Genomic DNA, 15,406 nt, shown 5'->3' on the forward strand with positions numbered 1-15,406 from the left:
CATTTAATTGTTATTCTTATCTTTCAACATAAATACTTTTGTAAATTAAGAAATATAAATGTCAGTTGATAGTGAAAGATACATTTAACGCGGAGCTAAAACAGACATTTCTGTCCAAAAATAGAACATATATTCAGCCATCATTAAGCACATATAATTGGACAGTGTTCAACATTTTAAAAGCTTGTTGAAGACTTTCCTTTTTAATAAAGCCTATACTTAGAGCCGGTTTCAGATGTCCCTATTGTCCTCCTGAGTTCTACATGTTGTATTTTATCTCGTTTTATTTGTATTTTCAGGTTATTCTTATAGTTTTATTGTCATTTTAACTTTGTTTTACACTTTCATCTATGTTTATTATTCTATAAATCCCACTGAAGCAAAAGTGTTATGTGATATTTGGCTATTTAAATCAACTTTGAATTGATTTAATGATTTGATAATTAAATGTTTTTCGGTTTTTATCGGCAGAAGTTCCTCAGTAATCACTCCAGCAACACGTCTGATTATTTACATGAAGTAATTCAGCAGATAGTACCGATAATCATCATTGCTAGTGTTCCTTCCCTTCGTCGGTGGTGCCTTACAGTCTCAGCTGAGGGAACGAAACTCCTCCCTATCCTTGCAGAAGTCTTGTCACGTGACCCCGGCTCAGATAAACAGAAGTCACATGATAGAGGTTCATTTCCCAACATGGCGGGCAGATGTCTGCAGCTGGCTTCCCTCTTCTTCTTCTTCTTCCTCTTCTTCTCTGGAGCTTTAACTTTTCCTCTGGGACAAGAAACTGAGAAGTCTCCAACCTGCGGATATGAGGTTAGACACTTTTGTGCTGTTTTCTTATTGTGTTTTTGTATTACAGTTCCTTAAAGATGAACACTTCCTGTTGCTTTCAGTTTCTCTCATCCGCCTTCTTGTTTGGGGTCAGTACCGCTGCAGGGTTAGGGTCTTCTGTTCCAAAAATCATCAATTTGCTGTGTTATGTTGGTATAGAAATTCAATATAAAAGAGTCATTTTAAGCATTAGTTTTTATATCCATTAAACTGCATAACTTTGGCTCTTTAGGTTCATTTTTTGTTGTTCAAAAAGAGTCAAATACAGTCAAAATACGTTTGTTTTATTGGAGTGTTTGCCTCAGTTGGCTTTACAGATTAGTAAACATAGATGACAGTCTAAAATGAAGTTAAAATCACAATAAAAAAAACACAATAGAACTTGAAATGGAAATAAAACGAGATTAAAATCAACAAAACAGTAAAACAATAGCATAAAATACCATAAAATGTAGGACTCCTAGACAAACACAGAGAAATCTAAAGCTCTAAGCTTTGGCTTTATTAAAATGGAAAGTCTTCAACAAGCTTTTAAAATGTTGGACGCATGATGGCAGAATACATTTTCTTTTTGGACCAAAATATCTGGCTCTGTTTTAGCTAATATGTTTCATTATCAACTGACTTTTATTTCTTAATTTACAGAACTATTTATTTATTATATAGTTTGTCCAAATATGTATTTTGTTCAAAATACAGAATCATTTTTCTTACAAAAACTAATTTAAACAAAAAATGCCTTCAATCCAAACGTACTTCTATTCTTATGTAAAGGATATATATAAATAAATAAGATAAGATTCAACTTTATTGTCATTGCACAGAGTACAAGTACTAGGACAACGAAATGTGGTCTCTGCATTTGACCCATCCTAGTGTTAGGAGCAGTGGGCTGCCATTATGTACGGCGCCCGGGGAGCAGTGTAGGTAACCAGTGTCTTGCTCAGGGACACCACGGTGGCACTAGGTCTTTCGGGGACTTGAACTGGTGACCTTCCAGTTCCCAGGCCAAGCCCCTATGGACTTTTGCCACCACCGCCCTACAAAATATATTACTAGATTTAAGTGCGTTCATTATTTTGTAATCCAAATAGCTTCTTTATTTTATTAAAAAAAGAGTGTGTCGCTTGTATAACCGTCCACCCGCTCATATTGGGAGATATGGCCCTTTAAAAAAAAACCTATTCCCTCCAGTGTCATTTTTTATTAATACATCTTGTTTTTGAGCAACACATCAGTAGGATCAGGGGCATCAATAATACAGAAATAAACAAATCAAAAACAGACAAGACCGCAGAATATAGAGTGAGTAAATCCCACTGCTGTTGCTTTTTATGTAAATCCTTTTCCTTTATTCTACTCAACGATGTTTCCTAAGTTCGTTTGTTTGAGGAACTGCATTTTTATTAACAATCTAAACCGAAAGAGGAAGTATTTGTCCTTTAAATGTATTAATAGTTTCTTTCCAATTACTGTACATTCCCTTAGAATAGCAGTAGATGTGTCTTCAGTGTGTTTTAGTGTGTGTGTGTGTGTGTGTGTGTGTGTGTGTGTGTGTGTGTGTGTGTGTGTGTGTAGTCCTGTCATGCCACAAAGCAGGACATGCTGAACGTGCACCTGGTCCCTCACACGCACGATGACGTCGGCTGGCTGAAGACCGTGGACCAGTACTTCTACGGAGGTCAGTGGCGCTCTGGGGAGGCTGGGACTCACAGCGGACGTAGAAACTGAGAGGAGAGGGTTCTGAGTGTCACACGTGTGCAAATCCATTTACAGTTTTAAAACCAAACATTTAAGAAACCTCTTTCAAAGGTTGAAGTTAAGAACGCCAGTGTGCAGACGCTTCAGAACCCTGTTAAAATGAATTACTAATGGATGCAAATGGAGACTCATGCACACCTCCCTAGGGATCCTTACCAGGTGCTCGATCTACCTCAACACACACACACACACACACACACACACACACACACACACACTCTTATCTATCCATATAAAGATTGGATAATGCCTTTTTTACAGAAGCACTCTCAGGTGACGGACAGATGATTGTCTCTCTCACTATAAAACACACCTGATGCCAGACACTATAAAGTGTGTTTACAGAGTTAGGTCATGTGACAGGACACTAACTGTCCTCCAGAAGCTGAAGGATTTTCCAACCCGCTGTTTCTCATCCGAGACCTTGAGAGCTGTTAATAAAACACCCGGGGTTTAATGAGGTGAAGGGGACGAGGTGTGTGTGGTCATTTTTATTTAAAAATACTGACTTAGTAGTTTCCTTATGTTTATATCTGCACATATGAATTAATTACCTAGGTGTCAACTATCCAATTAGCAGCACACTTTTTTAGTTAGTTTACTATGGGTTGGGTATTTATTTTTTTAAAGAGAAAGTCAAAATGATCTAATTCCAGCTCCTTAAATGTAAATATTAATGAATGTTTTCTGGTTTCTTTACTCCTCTGCTGAGATTGTACTTAACATATTTGAGTTGTGGACAGAACAACATATTAAGAGAGGTTTCTTTGGCCTTTGAAAACCCATTTTTCTCTATTTAAAGACTGTTTTGTTTATTAAAAAAACAATGTTAGTTGAATAAAAGCTCTTGCAGTATTACCAACCATCAGACCAGAAGAGATACTGCAGTGAAAGCGAGTGTTTTTGTATTTAAAGGTTAAATAAATGATGTGTTTCTTCAGCTAAATGTGGGTGACTCATCCTAAAAACCTCTGATCCCTACTGCTAAATTTGCGTGTGTGTGTTTGTGTGTCTCCCCGTGTGCAGATCGTAACGACATCCAGCATGCGGGGGTGCAGTACATCCTGGACTCGGTGGTGGACCAGCTGCTGAAGAACCCCGACCGCAGGTTCATCTACGTGGAGACGGCTTTCTTCTACCGCTGGTGGAGGCAGCAGAGCTCCGGCATGCAGCAGACGGTCAGACAGCTGGTGGACGAAGGTAAGAACGACGTTTAATTTTACCCTGAAGGAGCGTCATAACTTCAAACCCCCCCCCGTCCTGCAGGGCGTCTGGAGTTTGTGAACGGCGGCTGGTGCATGAGCGATGAAGCCACCACCCACTACAGCGCCGTCATCGACCAGATGACCATGGGGCTGCGCTTCCTCAACGACACGTTCGGTCGCTGCGGGCGCCCCCGGGTGGCCTGGCACATCGACCCCTTCGGACACGCCCGGGAGCACGCCTCCATGTTCGCTCAGGTAGATCTGAAGGCTCCCAGTGAAACCAGAACACATGTAGTGGGTACATTACCCCAAGAAGTTCTTTATTTGAATCAAGGTTGCAGTGCATTTTGGTTCCTCTATCCTTTGTGCCTGCCTTAAAGAAACACTGACCTTTAATATCAGTGTGCTTCTTTCAGCTTTCATATCAGTGTTGTATCACTCATAAAAAAAGACGGGGGGTGAAATAATGGATACAAGATCATTTATAATAAGAAAAATGTGCAATAATGAAACTTAGATCAGGAGTAAAGCGCGACTGTTTAGATCCACAGCTGGTGTGTGTTTCAGATGGGGTATGACGGCTTCTTCTTCGGCCGTCTGGACTACCAGGACCGATCTCTCAGGATGCAGAAGAGGGAGCAGGAGTTGCTGTGGAGGGCCTCCGAGAGCCTCACCCCCCCCATGGCCGACCTCTTCACCGGTAACACAACGTTTACATTTTTCCATCTGGGGTTTGGTCATTTCGGGTTAATCTCCTCTCTCTCTCACCCCACCCCAAACAGGGATCCTCCCAAACGGGTACAACCCTCCTCCGGGTTTCTGCTGGGACCAGTCCTGTGATGATCCACCAATCAGAGACGACCCCGACCTGGAGGACTACAACGTGGACGACGTGGTGAAGCGCTTCGTCGCCATCGCCAACAGTCAGGTCAGAAGCACACCGTTATTTAACGCTCATTTTACACCATCACTGAAGTAACAAATCAGGGGCTTAGACTTTCATACTATCTGACTTAGGATGTACTCACTCCGTGGGAAGAATATAAGAATGTTTAGGATTTATTATTTATTTGTGTTTTATTAAAAAGGTCGAAAAAAACAATAAAACAACGAGTACAAAAATGAAATTTCTGCAGGAAAAAAATATTTTTATAGAAGAAAATATATTTTTTAAGTCTCAATAATGTCAGAAACAAACAGTAAAGTAAAAAATACATTTTGGAGGTAAAGAAATGAATACGTCGAACATTTCAGAGAGAAACGTTTGCAACAATCTGGAAAAACTAGTTTCAAATGAAGACAAAAAAAAGGGCAAATAATTAAAAAAAAGAAAGTTGATTAAATTTGAAAATGTTGTAGAAATAGATTTTAATATTTTATTTAAAAAGCTTGAGAGGAAAATCAAAAGGTCAAAAGGTGAAAAGAATTGGGACAGCCTGCTGGACATTCGAGGTACTGCGGGGTTAAGGCATTTCCGCATTAGGTTGACCTTTCCTGGAGGCTGCGCTTGTTTTCAACTTTAAAAAATGCATTTTAAAATATATATAGTTCATAATTCTATTGTCAATTATTATGTTATTTTTTTAAAGTATTGTTTTTTAAATATTGCGTGAATGGACTCCTTTCACTGTGTGTCTGTGTATCCTTTTCTTTCAACTATATTCTTGTGAACACGCACACTGCTTAGTATAACATTTGAAACAGCCTCCCTTTTTCACACCTTTGCTCACAGAAACACTCTATATTTATGGTACTTAAGACTTGTACATGTATTGACTGTATTTTTGTATTGCAAGCTTCATTAATAACAAGCTAAAGCCCAGAAATGAGCAACAAAACAATGGGAAATAAAACAAAAGTAATAAAGAAGGTTGTAGAATTGAAAACGGTTTGGCTTATTTGAAGCTGATTAAATTCAGTGTTCTCCGGGTGTATTGCTCTTATTGTGAGATGCTGTGGGTTAAAGGGTCGGCTCAATCTAATGTATATTCCTCCTCTCTCAGTCACTGGTGTACAAGACGAACCACATCATTATGACCATGGGCTCGGACTTCCAGTACGAGAACGCCAACCTGTGGTACAAGAACCTGGACAAGCTGATCCGCTACGTCAACGCGCAGCAGGCCAACGGAGGAAAAGTCAACGTGCTGTACTCCACGCCGTCCTGCTACCTGCAGGAGCTGCACCGAGCCAACAGCACCTGGTAGAGAGCACTTAGAGAGGATAGAAATGGTGGATTTATAACCTTAAGGCATAAAGAGTGATCCTGTGTGCTGTTCTTATCCCAGGGCTCTGAAGACGGATGATTTCTTCCCGTACGCGGACGCCGCTCACGATTTCTGGACCGGATACTTCACCAGCCGACCGGCGCTGAAACGATACGAGAGGGTCAGCAACAGCAACCTGCAGGTAGAGAGAGGAACAATGACTCCGATTTAAAAATCACTCACTGCTGTGTATTCTGCTTGTTGCATGCTTCTGGAGAGATATGAAGTGGTCTTTGGCTCTTTACCTGCTGTAACTATTGTACATGTACCCTCTGTGGGACAAATAAAGGGGTTCTGATTCTGATAAGAACCTCAAAGTATTTGGAGTACAGCTGAAAGATCTTCCTGTGAATTTAATAGAGGTTTAACTTTTTCACAAAAAGCACGAGCAGGAAGGTCTTGGAAATTAAATGGTAAGAGGGTAACACTCCTTAAAGCTCAGGATCTATATGTAGTAGTGTCTCACATGTTACATATAAGTGTGTGTCTTTGTCTGTTTCAGACATGTAACCAGCTGGAGGTGCTCGGGGGTCCGGGCTCCAGGAAGGGACCCTTTGGGAGGGGGACAGCCAGACCCTGAGTGAGACTCTGCTTTATTACTTCTTACTGAAAAACATGAGTGAAGGAATCCGTTAGAGGTCACATTGTCCACCAGATTTATCCCGACTTTAAGGATGTCAATTTAATACTTGTCAGCAGTGGCTCAGTCAGTAGGGGCTTGGACTGGGAATCGTAGGGTTGCCGGTTCAAGTCCCCGAACAGACTTGAAATATGGAAGGTGGACTGCTACTTGGAGAGGTCCCAGTTCACTTCCTGGGCCCTGCTGTGGTGCCCTTGAGCAAGGCACCGGACACCTCCAATCCCCCTCTCCCCATTGCTCCCCGAGAGGACACATTTCACTGTGTGTGCTCTGCTGTGTGCATGTATGTGACTAATGAAGAGGGTTTCATCCTCCGATTCTATCCTACGAGGATCTAAGGTCTTCAGGTGGGGAAAAAACGACTGAAGTAAAAATGTATTTTCTTGTCTTCTTATTACCTGATTTGATTGATTAATCTCCCATTTTTTTTTCTACAAAAGAACATGGATGTTACGACTGATAGGCAGTGATCCCACACACCAAATCAAACATTGTTTTGTGAAAAATCCCATAAATGACGACTTTCACAGTTTTTAGTACGATTTATTTTCCAAATTGCCTTGTTTACTCAAAAAATAAAGACAGCAACTCTAACTTTTTTTTTTGGGTTGAATAAAACTATGCTATTTTTGAAGTCACTGAAAATGTAAAAATATTACACCTCGTTTTAGTAAAAGTGTTTTTTGTACGTTTTTGCATTATCTGTAAGTATGAATGCCAGTTTTTGTCTCAGATTAGCATGTGTGTGTTTATAGCATTGCATCAGCTGATATGAAATATAAAACTCCATTATCTTACACACACTTCTCTGCTTTCATGCCTTAATTAGCTGTAAGCTCACTAATTTTCCACAAACGGTATCAACTTCGTCCCAAATCTCGACCTCAGGAATCAGACACTGTTAGCATAAATCTTATTTTTAATCTATAGTCCCTAACTAAAGTTGTGCAACCCCTCACCCCCTATAATAAATGTGAGTGTCGAGCAGGCAGAGGACTCACTTCCTGTCTTCCTGTCCCTGCAGAGAGGCGATGGCGGTGGCTCAGCACCACGACGCTGTGTCCGGCACCGAGAAGCAGCACGTCGCTAACGACTACGCTAGGAGGCTCGCTAATGGCTGGCAGCGCTGTCAGGTAACTCCACTTGCTGTCAGAACTTTTTAATCTCCGTTATTATTTTTGGATATGATACTGAAGGACTCTCTCTGTCCGATCCCCCACCCCCTCCCCCCAGGTTCTGGTCAGCAACAGTCTGGCTGCTCTCAGTGGATCGACTGCTGAACGGATATACTGCGACAACCTCAACATCAGTGTGTGTCCTCTCACCGAGGCCAGCAAAAAGGTGACACACACACACACACACACACACACACACACACACACACACACACACACACTATCACTAACAGAGTCCATTCATAGAACACATGTTTGTACTATAATGTACACCTTGAATTTAAAATAATTGTCACCTCTATATGTAATATCTACACATATTCATAAATCAGAATTTGTTTATCGGTCTCACAGCGGGGACATTTACAATATTATTAATCAGTATTTCCATTGATATTCTCTCGCTCTTTCTCCCTCTCCCTCTTTCTCCCTCAGTTCTCAGTGAATGTGTACAACCCCCTCGCTCGACCCGTCTCTTATCCAGTCCGGCTGCCGGTGAACGGAACATCGTATGAAGTGACGGACGCTAAAGGCAAACCTGTGGACTGCCAGGTATGTGTGTGTGTGTGTGTCTGTGTCTGTGTGTCTGTGTGTGTGTGTGTGTGTGTGTGTGTGTGTGTGTGTGTGTGTGTGTGTGTGTGTGTGTGACATTATCAGAGACACATGATGGAGACACACTGTTAGCCTCCAATCTGCTATCACTCGATTGTCTTTAAGACTTGTCAGCATCTCCTGTCACTCTTCACCCTGAAAATCAAAACACCCTAAGGTGTGTGTGTGTGTGTGTGTGTGTGTGTGTGTGTGTGTGTGTGTGTGTGTGTGTGTGTGTGTGTGTGTGTGTGTGTGTGTGTGTGTGTGTGTGTGTGTGTGTGTGTGTGTGTGTGTGTGTGTGTGTGTGTGTGTGTGTGTGTGTGTGTGTGTGTGTGTGTGTGTGTGTGTGTGTGTGTGTGTGTGTGTGTGTGTGTGTGTGTGTGTGTGTGTCCAGGTGCTCGCGGTGTCCGCCTCCACTCGGGAGGTGAGGAGGAGTCGAGGCTCCGCCCTCAGAGAGCTGCTCTTCCAGGTGGAGGCTCCTCCTCTGGGCTTCACCACCTACTCCGTGTCCCTGCTGCAGGACGGACCCCCACCCGCCTCCCCCCGGCCCCGCGCCCCCACCGCCATCCAGAACCAGGTCTGTGGAGCTGTGTATTTTCTAACACTTTTTTTTGCACGATAAAACACTCCTCTGAATACTGAGTGTGTGTGTGTGTCCATGTTCTCCAGTTCCTACGAGTGACCTTTGACCCGGACACCGGCCTCCTGAGCAGCCTCAGCAACCTGGAGACCAAACAGAGCATCAAACTGACCCAGAACTTCTACTGGTGAGGGACCTGCAGACGGTTCTGTGCAACTGTTTTCTCCTAGAGACCTTCCTACTGTTTCTTTCGTGTGTGTGTGTGTGTGTGTGTGTGTGTGTGTGTGGTCCAGGTACAACGCCAGTGACGGTAATAACACCCACAGTGACCAGCCTTCAGGCGCCTACATCTTCAGACCCAACTCCTCCACCCCCTTCATCGTCAGCAGCACCGCCAAGACGGAGAGCATCCAGGTGGAGCAGCTCGTCAAACTACGCCTCAGTTATTCTGAACCAAAATCATAGGGTCATTATTTTAGTTTTAGACATTTATTTTAGAGTTTAAATCATTGTGCATTGTGTCACGATTTATTTATTCTTTTCTTAACTTAAAGGTCTAATTGTATTTATTTATTTTCAAATATGGAGGTTCATAAACCTCGAGGAACATGGATAATAAAAACGATCGTAAATAAAACGACGACGCAAACCGTACCGTTACGTCTCATCCCAAACCACATCCACGTGATATAATACAAAACAATATGTCCAAATAATGTGATTATAAACTCAATAGGAGGGTCATCACAATAAATAACAACGAGGTTTAAGAAGTCTTTCATTTTTTAATAAATGAAAATCTTAAAGCTGCTTTTTTACGTCAGACAAAACTATGTACAGAATAAATTAAAGAGTATTTAGTATTTCACCAAAAATAAAGGTCAAGTTGTTCCAGTATGTTTATTGCCTAATGGTTTCGAAAACAGAATAAAAACCCTTCATAAAATGTGCCTAAAATGTGCTTTCACACACACCATGATGTTGTGTGTAAAACATATGAAGTGCTGATCCTTTTTATCGGTGTTTCAGGGGGCCGTGGTGCAGGAGGTGCGGCAGGTGTTTTCTCCCTGGGTCTCTCAGGTGGTCCGTCTGCACGCCGACAGCCGGGAGCTGGAGCTGGAGTGGACCGTGGGACCAGTGCCTATCGGGTCCGTTCATCAGCTTATCACATACAGTGTGCTGGATGTGATTTATGAGCTGCATTTCAAGGGTTTTTGTCTGTATTATTGGACCTCAGGGATGACCTGGGGAAGGAGGTGATCACTCGTATCGACACCAGCATCAAAACGTCCGAGTATTTCTACACCGACTCCAACGGCAGGGAGGTGCTGCAGAGGAGGTGAGCGGCAGAGACTCAGTACCACTGCTGTAGGTCGACCCGTCCACCAGCAGAGACTCAGTACCACTGCTGGATGACGACCCGCCCACCAGCAGAGACTCAGTACCACTGCTGGATGACGACCCGCCCACCAGCAGAGACTCAGTACCACTGCTGGAGGACAACCCGCCCACCAGCAGAGACTCAGTACCACTGCTGGAGGATGACCCGCCCACCAGCAGAGACTCAGTACCACTGCTGGAGGATGACCCGTCCACCAGCAGAGACGCGGTACCACTGCTGGAGGATGACCCGTCCACCAGCAGAGACTCTGTACCACTGCTGGAGGACGACCCGTCCACCAGCAGAGACTCGGTACCACTGCTGGAGGACGACCCGTCCACCAGCAGAGACTCAGTACCACTGCTGGAGGATGACCCGTCCACCAGCAGAGACTCGGTACCACTGCTGGAGGACGACCCGTCCACCAGCAGAGACTCAGTACCACTGCTGGAGGATGACCCGTCCACCAGCAGAGACTCTGTACCACTGCTGGTGGGCGGGTCGTTCTCCAGCAGAGACTCAGTACCGCTGCTGGAGGACGACCCACCCACCAGCAGAGACTCGGTACCGCTGCTGGAGGATGACCCGCCCAACAGCAGAGATTCGGTACCACTGCTGGAGGACGACCCATCCACCAGCAGAGACTCATTACCACTGCTGGAGGACGACCCGTCCACCAGCAGAGACTCGGTACCACTGCTTGAGGATGACCCGTCCACCAGCAGAGACTCGGTACCACTGCTGGAGGATGACCCGTCCGTCCACCAGCAGAGACTCGGTACCACTGCTGGAGGACGACCCGCCCACCAGCAGAGACTCGGTACCACTGCTGGAGGACGACCCGCCCACCAGCAGAGACTCGGTACCACTGCTGGAGGACGACCCGTCCACCAGGGTTTATATTTTACTTCTTTATCGTATACGTTGTTCTTTGTCCTGCAGGAAAGACTTCCGGCCCACCTGGAACCTGAGGCAGTCGGAGCCCATCGCCGGGAACTATTACCCCATCAACTCCCGGGCTTTCATCAAGGTGTGTGTTAACCAAGGGCTCATTTGGTTAATAAAAGCTAGGACAAAATATGTGCGTCAGCAGCTGTCATTTAAAGACAAACGAGGACAGATGGAACCGTGTTTCTTAAATCCAGACTTTACAAAATGTACAAAATCTCTTTATTTTCGTCACCTTTTTTTAAGTTAATATAACCTTTCATTTAATGAAAGCTCTCGTCCAAAGTATGCCGTTTGGCTCTCCTCTCTGGATGAGTGGCTGTGTGCTGATCTGTTCTCCATCCCTTTTACTTCGGAATGCTAAATCTTTATTTGCTTCCTAAAGTCCGACTCCTGTTTCCACTCTTCTGTGTTCAGGATGAAGAGGACCAACTCACTGTGGTGACGGATCGCTCTCAGGGAGGGGGCAGCCTCCACAACGGCTCTCTGGAGATCATGGTGACACACACACACACAGACACACACACACACACACACACACACACACACACACACACACACTGCCAAGTAGGTTTAAACATACGATGTGTTTGCTTTGGTGTATTTAATGGAGAGCCAAGAAACATAAATACAGATAAATGGCAGGATCAGTGCTCCATGTCGCCCTTAATGCACTCTTCCTAAATAATGGCACATAAAACAAAGACAATAATGCTAAAAATGCAACGTAGGGGAATTAATGAAGTACCGTTTATTCTCAAATGCAGCCACTAATAATAAATAGTGTGTATATCTAATATAGATGGAGAAAAAATGTCTCTTTTCATTCAAATCTCGTCTAGTTTGAATGCAGTTTATGGTTATTTGTGCTTATTAGACAGTTCAAAGCCCCTTTAACCTCTACATTACTCCCCCCCCCCCCCCCCCCAGCTGCACCGCCGGCTGCTGTACGATGACGTCCGCGGCGTGGCCGAGCCTCTGAACGAGATCTCGGACATTTTCCCCGAGGGGCTGGTGGTGCGGGGCCGCCTCCTGCTGTCCCTGCAGCGGCCCCCCTGCGCGGCAGACGCTCACCGGCCCCTGGCCCAGCAGGTGGTGCTGCAGCCGCTGCTCAGCTTCACCGACGGGGAGCTGCACCCAGACACCCAGCTGGAGGTGAGGGGAGAGGGGGGGGGTCATGTGAAGAGTGAGCTGTAACGTGTGTTTCTGTTCAGACTGACTCATTCCTGCACCACTCTAACTGTGTGTGTGTGTGTGTGTGTGTGTGTGTGTGTGTGTGTGTGTGTGTGTGTGTGTGTGTGTGTGTGTGTGTGTGTGTGTGTGTGTGTGTGTGTGTGTGTGTGTGTGTGTGTGTGTGTGTGTGTGTGTGTGTGTGTGTAGTTCTCAGGGCTGCAGGCTGCGCTGCCCCTCCCTGTTCACCTGCTCACTCTGACTCAGTGGGACGAGGCCTCGCTGCTGCTCAGGCTGGAGCATCAGTTCCAGAGCGGGGAGAGCCGAGTGAACGCAGAGCCTGTCACCGTCAACCTGCAGGTAACACACACATACCTGACACACACACCTGCCTTAGCTTGTCTGTGTTTTGTAGACTTTAAATTGATGCATAATTGACTATTTAAGTAAAGAAATATAAAGAAATAGCGTAATTGAAACTTAAATCATTACTAATCCTCAAAAAACCTGCTAATCCTGCCCCTTTTTTTATGTGTGTGTAGAAGATGTTTTCCACCCTGAAGCTGCTGGGCGTGTCTGAACTGAGTCTGTCAGCCAATCAGTGGAGAGACGAGATGAAGCGCTTTGATTGGACCCCGCAGTCAGGTACAGCTTACACCATTACATTAAGAGTTTCTCATACTCCTCCCTACTTCCCTTTCTCTCACAGAAGGATTCCTGCTGAGCCCCTTTAACACCCCACTGCTTAATATAACAGCTGTGGATATACACCTGAACATCAGCAGGAGAGGACTCTTTAAAGTAGAGACACTACATACTGATATACACCTGAACATCAGCAGGAGAGGACTCTTTAAAGTAGAGACTCTACATACTGATATACACCTGAACATCAGCAGGAGAGGACTCTTTAAAGTAGAGACTCTACATACTGATATACACCTGAACATCAGCAGGAGAGGACTCTTTAAAGTAGAGACACTACATACTGATATACACCTGAACATCAGCAGGAGAGGACTCTTTAAAGTAGAGACTCTACATACTGATATACACCTGAACATCAGCAGGAGAGGACTCTTTAAAGTAGAGACTCTACATACTGATATACACCTGAACATCAGCAGGAGAGGACTCTTTAAAGTAGAGACACTACATACTGATATACACCTGAACATCAGCAGGAGAGGACTCTTTAAAGTAGAGACTCTACATACTGATATACACCTGAACATCAGCAGGAGAGGACTCTTTAAAGTAGAGACTCTACATACTGATATACACCTGAACATCAGCAGGAGAGGACTCTTTAAAGTAGAGACTCTACATACTGATATACACCTGAACATCAGCAGGAGAGGACTCTTTAAAGTAGAGACTCTACATACTGATATACACCTGAACATCAGCAGGAGAGGACTCTTTAAAGTAGAGACTACATACTGATATACACCTGAACATCAGCAGGAGAGGACTCTTTAAAGTAGAGACTCTACATACTGATATACACCTGAACATCAGCAGGAGAGGACTCTTTAAAGTAGAGACACTACATACTACTTTCTTTATGTTGCACCCTGTTTCTTAGGTGAGAGGCCGCTGCTGAAGGAGTTCCAGGACCGCTCCGTGTGGGAGGTGACTCTGAGGCCGATGGAGATCCGGACCTTCCTACTCCGGGTCAGATAGACTAGATCCCACTACTCCTCCGATTTTACCAAAATGAATGAGTGAGTCACTTTCAATCAATATGAGCTCCTGTGGCCTCGAGCGAAGACACTTCACAATGATTAAAAGGGTTTCTGTTTACAAAGGATAGCTGGATTTAAAATGGGAAAACGGCGACAAGATTTGTATCAAAGCCACCGTGTGACGGGTTCCAGAGACACGTGACGATTAGGGGTTTAAATTCACCTTTTACAAAGAAATTCAGCAGATCTGAAGATGGTTTTTGGATTTTGAATTGCTTTTGACCACACTCATGTCCGTCCAAACACAGAAACAGGTTGATTATTTGCCAGTTAGAGACACTGAATGAGTTCAATTGTTCCTCCTTTAAGAGACTCAGTATATATGCACAGAATTTGCTGAAGCTGCCTTTCGTACTGCTCACATCAATACCAATAAATCCCTCTCAGAAGTCACTTTTTCATGGATTTTTTGCCAATTTTCTTCAGCACTCAGATCCTTATAGACATTTCTGCATTATGTGCCAATATTTGTAAATAATTTGAACATGATTTTATATTGATTATAAAGCAGCTGACAATAAAGTGTTATTCTTACTGTGTGACCTGCATATTATTTACACAGCTCCACATCCACACTTTCTTTACCTACGAGGAATATTTAGTATATTAAAGTAAGAGCAGATAATATTGGTGTTTTTAAAGCAGTTGAGTTTAATGCTCACTGAATAATCCAAAAGCTGAACAGCAGGTGGTTTGAGAAACATCTTAACTGTAGAGCAAGATCAATTAGAATTCCTTTGCACAATGGTTGGATTACCTCGGGACAAATTCTAATTTACTTTGAATTAGTGAGTTAAAGACACTGCTGCAGGGTGTAAAGGAACTAAGTATATTTACTCAAGTACTACTTTGTACTTTTACTCCACTACATGTATTTAATCCCTTTAGTTGCTAGGCAGATTAGGATGAATAAATCAGACTGTAGTTCACCTGCAGTAAATCCAGCAGCTACCCTGCAGTATACAAAGCCATTCAAACTAGCTGCACCTTTACCAGCTCTGAGAACACTTTAATGATCAATCATTATAAAACATATCAGAGATATTATTCTGAAATGGACCAATCAAACAATGACTACTTTTACTGTCACTACTTTAAGTACATTTAGA

The 15,406-nt window shown here is 43.8% G+C and overlaps 1 protein-coding gene across 1 annotated transcript; it reads left to right on the forward strand.

The window, feature by feature from the left end:
* The first annotated feature begins 655 nt into the window (after positions 1–655).
* Positions 656–14,836, forward strand: man2b1 (mannosidase, alpha, class 2B, member 1). The gene is given in 25 exon segments (XM_063884587.1): positions 656–813; positions 2,410–2,512; positions 3,619–3,792; positions 3,859–4,052; positions 4,365–4,497; positions 4,580–4,725; positions 5,801–6,000; positions 6,086–6,206; positions 6,567–6,621; positions 6,624–6,644; positions 7,005–7,007; positions 7,731–7,837; positions 7,938–8,045; positions 8,315–8,431; positions 8,865–9,047; positions 9,140–9,237; positions 9,344–9,464; positions 10,080–10,198; positions 10,288–10,389; positions 11,374–11,461; positions 11,797–11,877; positions 12,310–12,534; positions 12,760–12,909; positions 13,092–13,194; positions 14,138–14,836. Coding segments are annotated over 25 exon segments (2,970 nt in total). The 5' UTR covers positions 656–693; the 3' UTR covers positions 14,236–14,836.
* The last annotated feature ends 570 nt before the right edge of the window (positions 14,837–15,406 follow it).

Source organism: Eleginops maclovinus, chromosome 5 (genome assembly GCF_036324505.1).
Source record: "Eleginops maclovinus isolate JMC-PN-2008 ecotype Puerto Natales chromosome 5, JC_Emac_rtc_rv5, whole genome shotgun sequence".
Taxonomy (NCBI): Eukaryota; Metazoa; Chordata; class Actinopteri; order Perciformes; family Eleginopidae; genus Eleginops; species Eleginops maclovinus.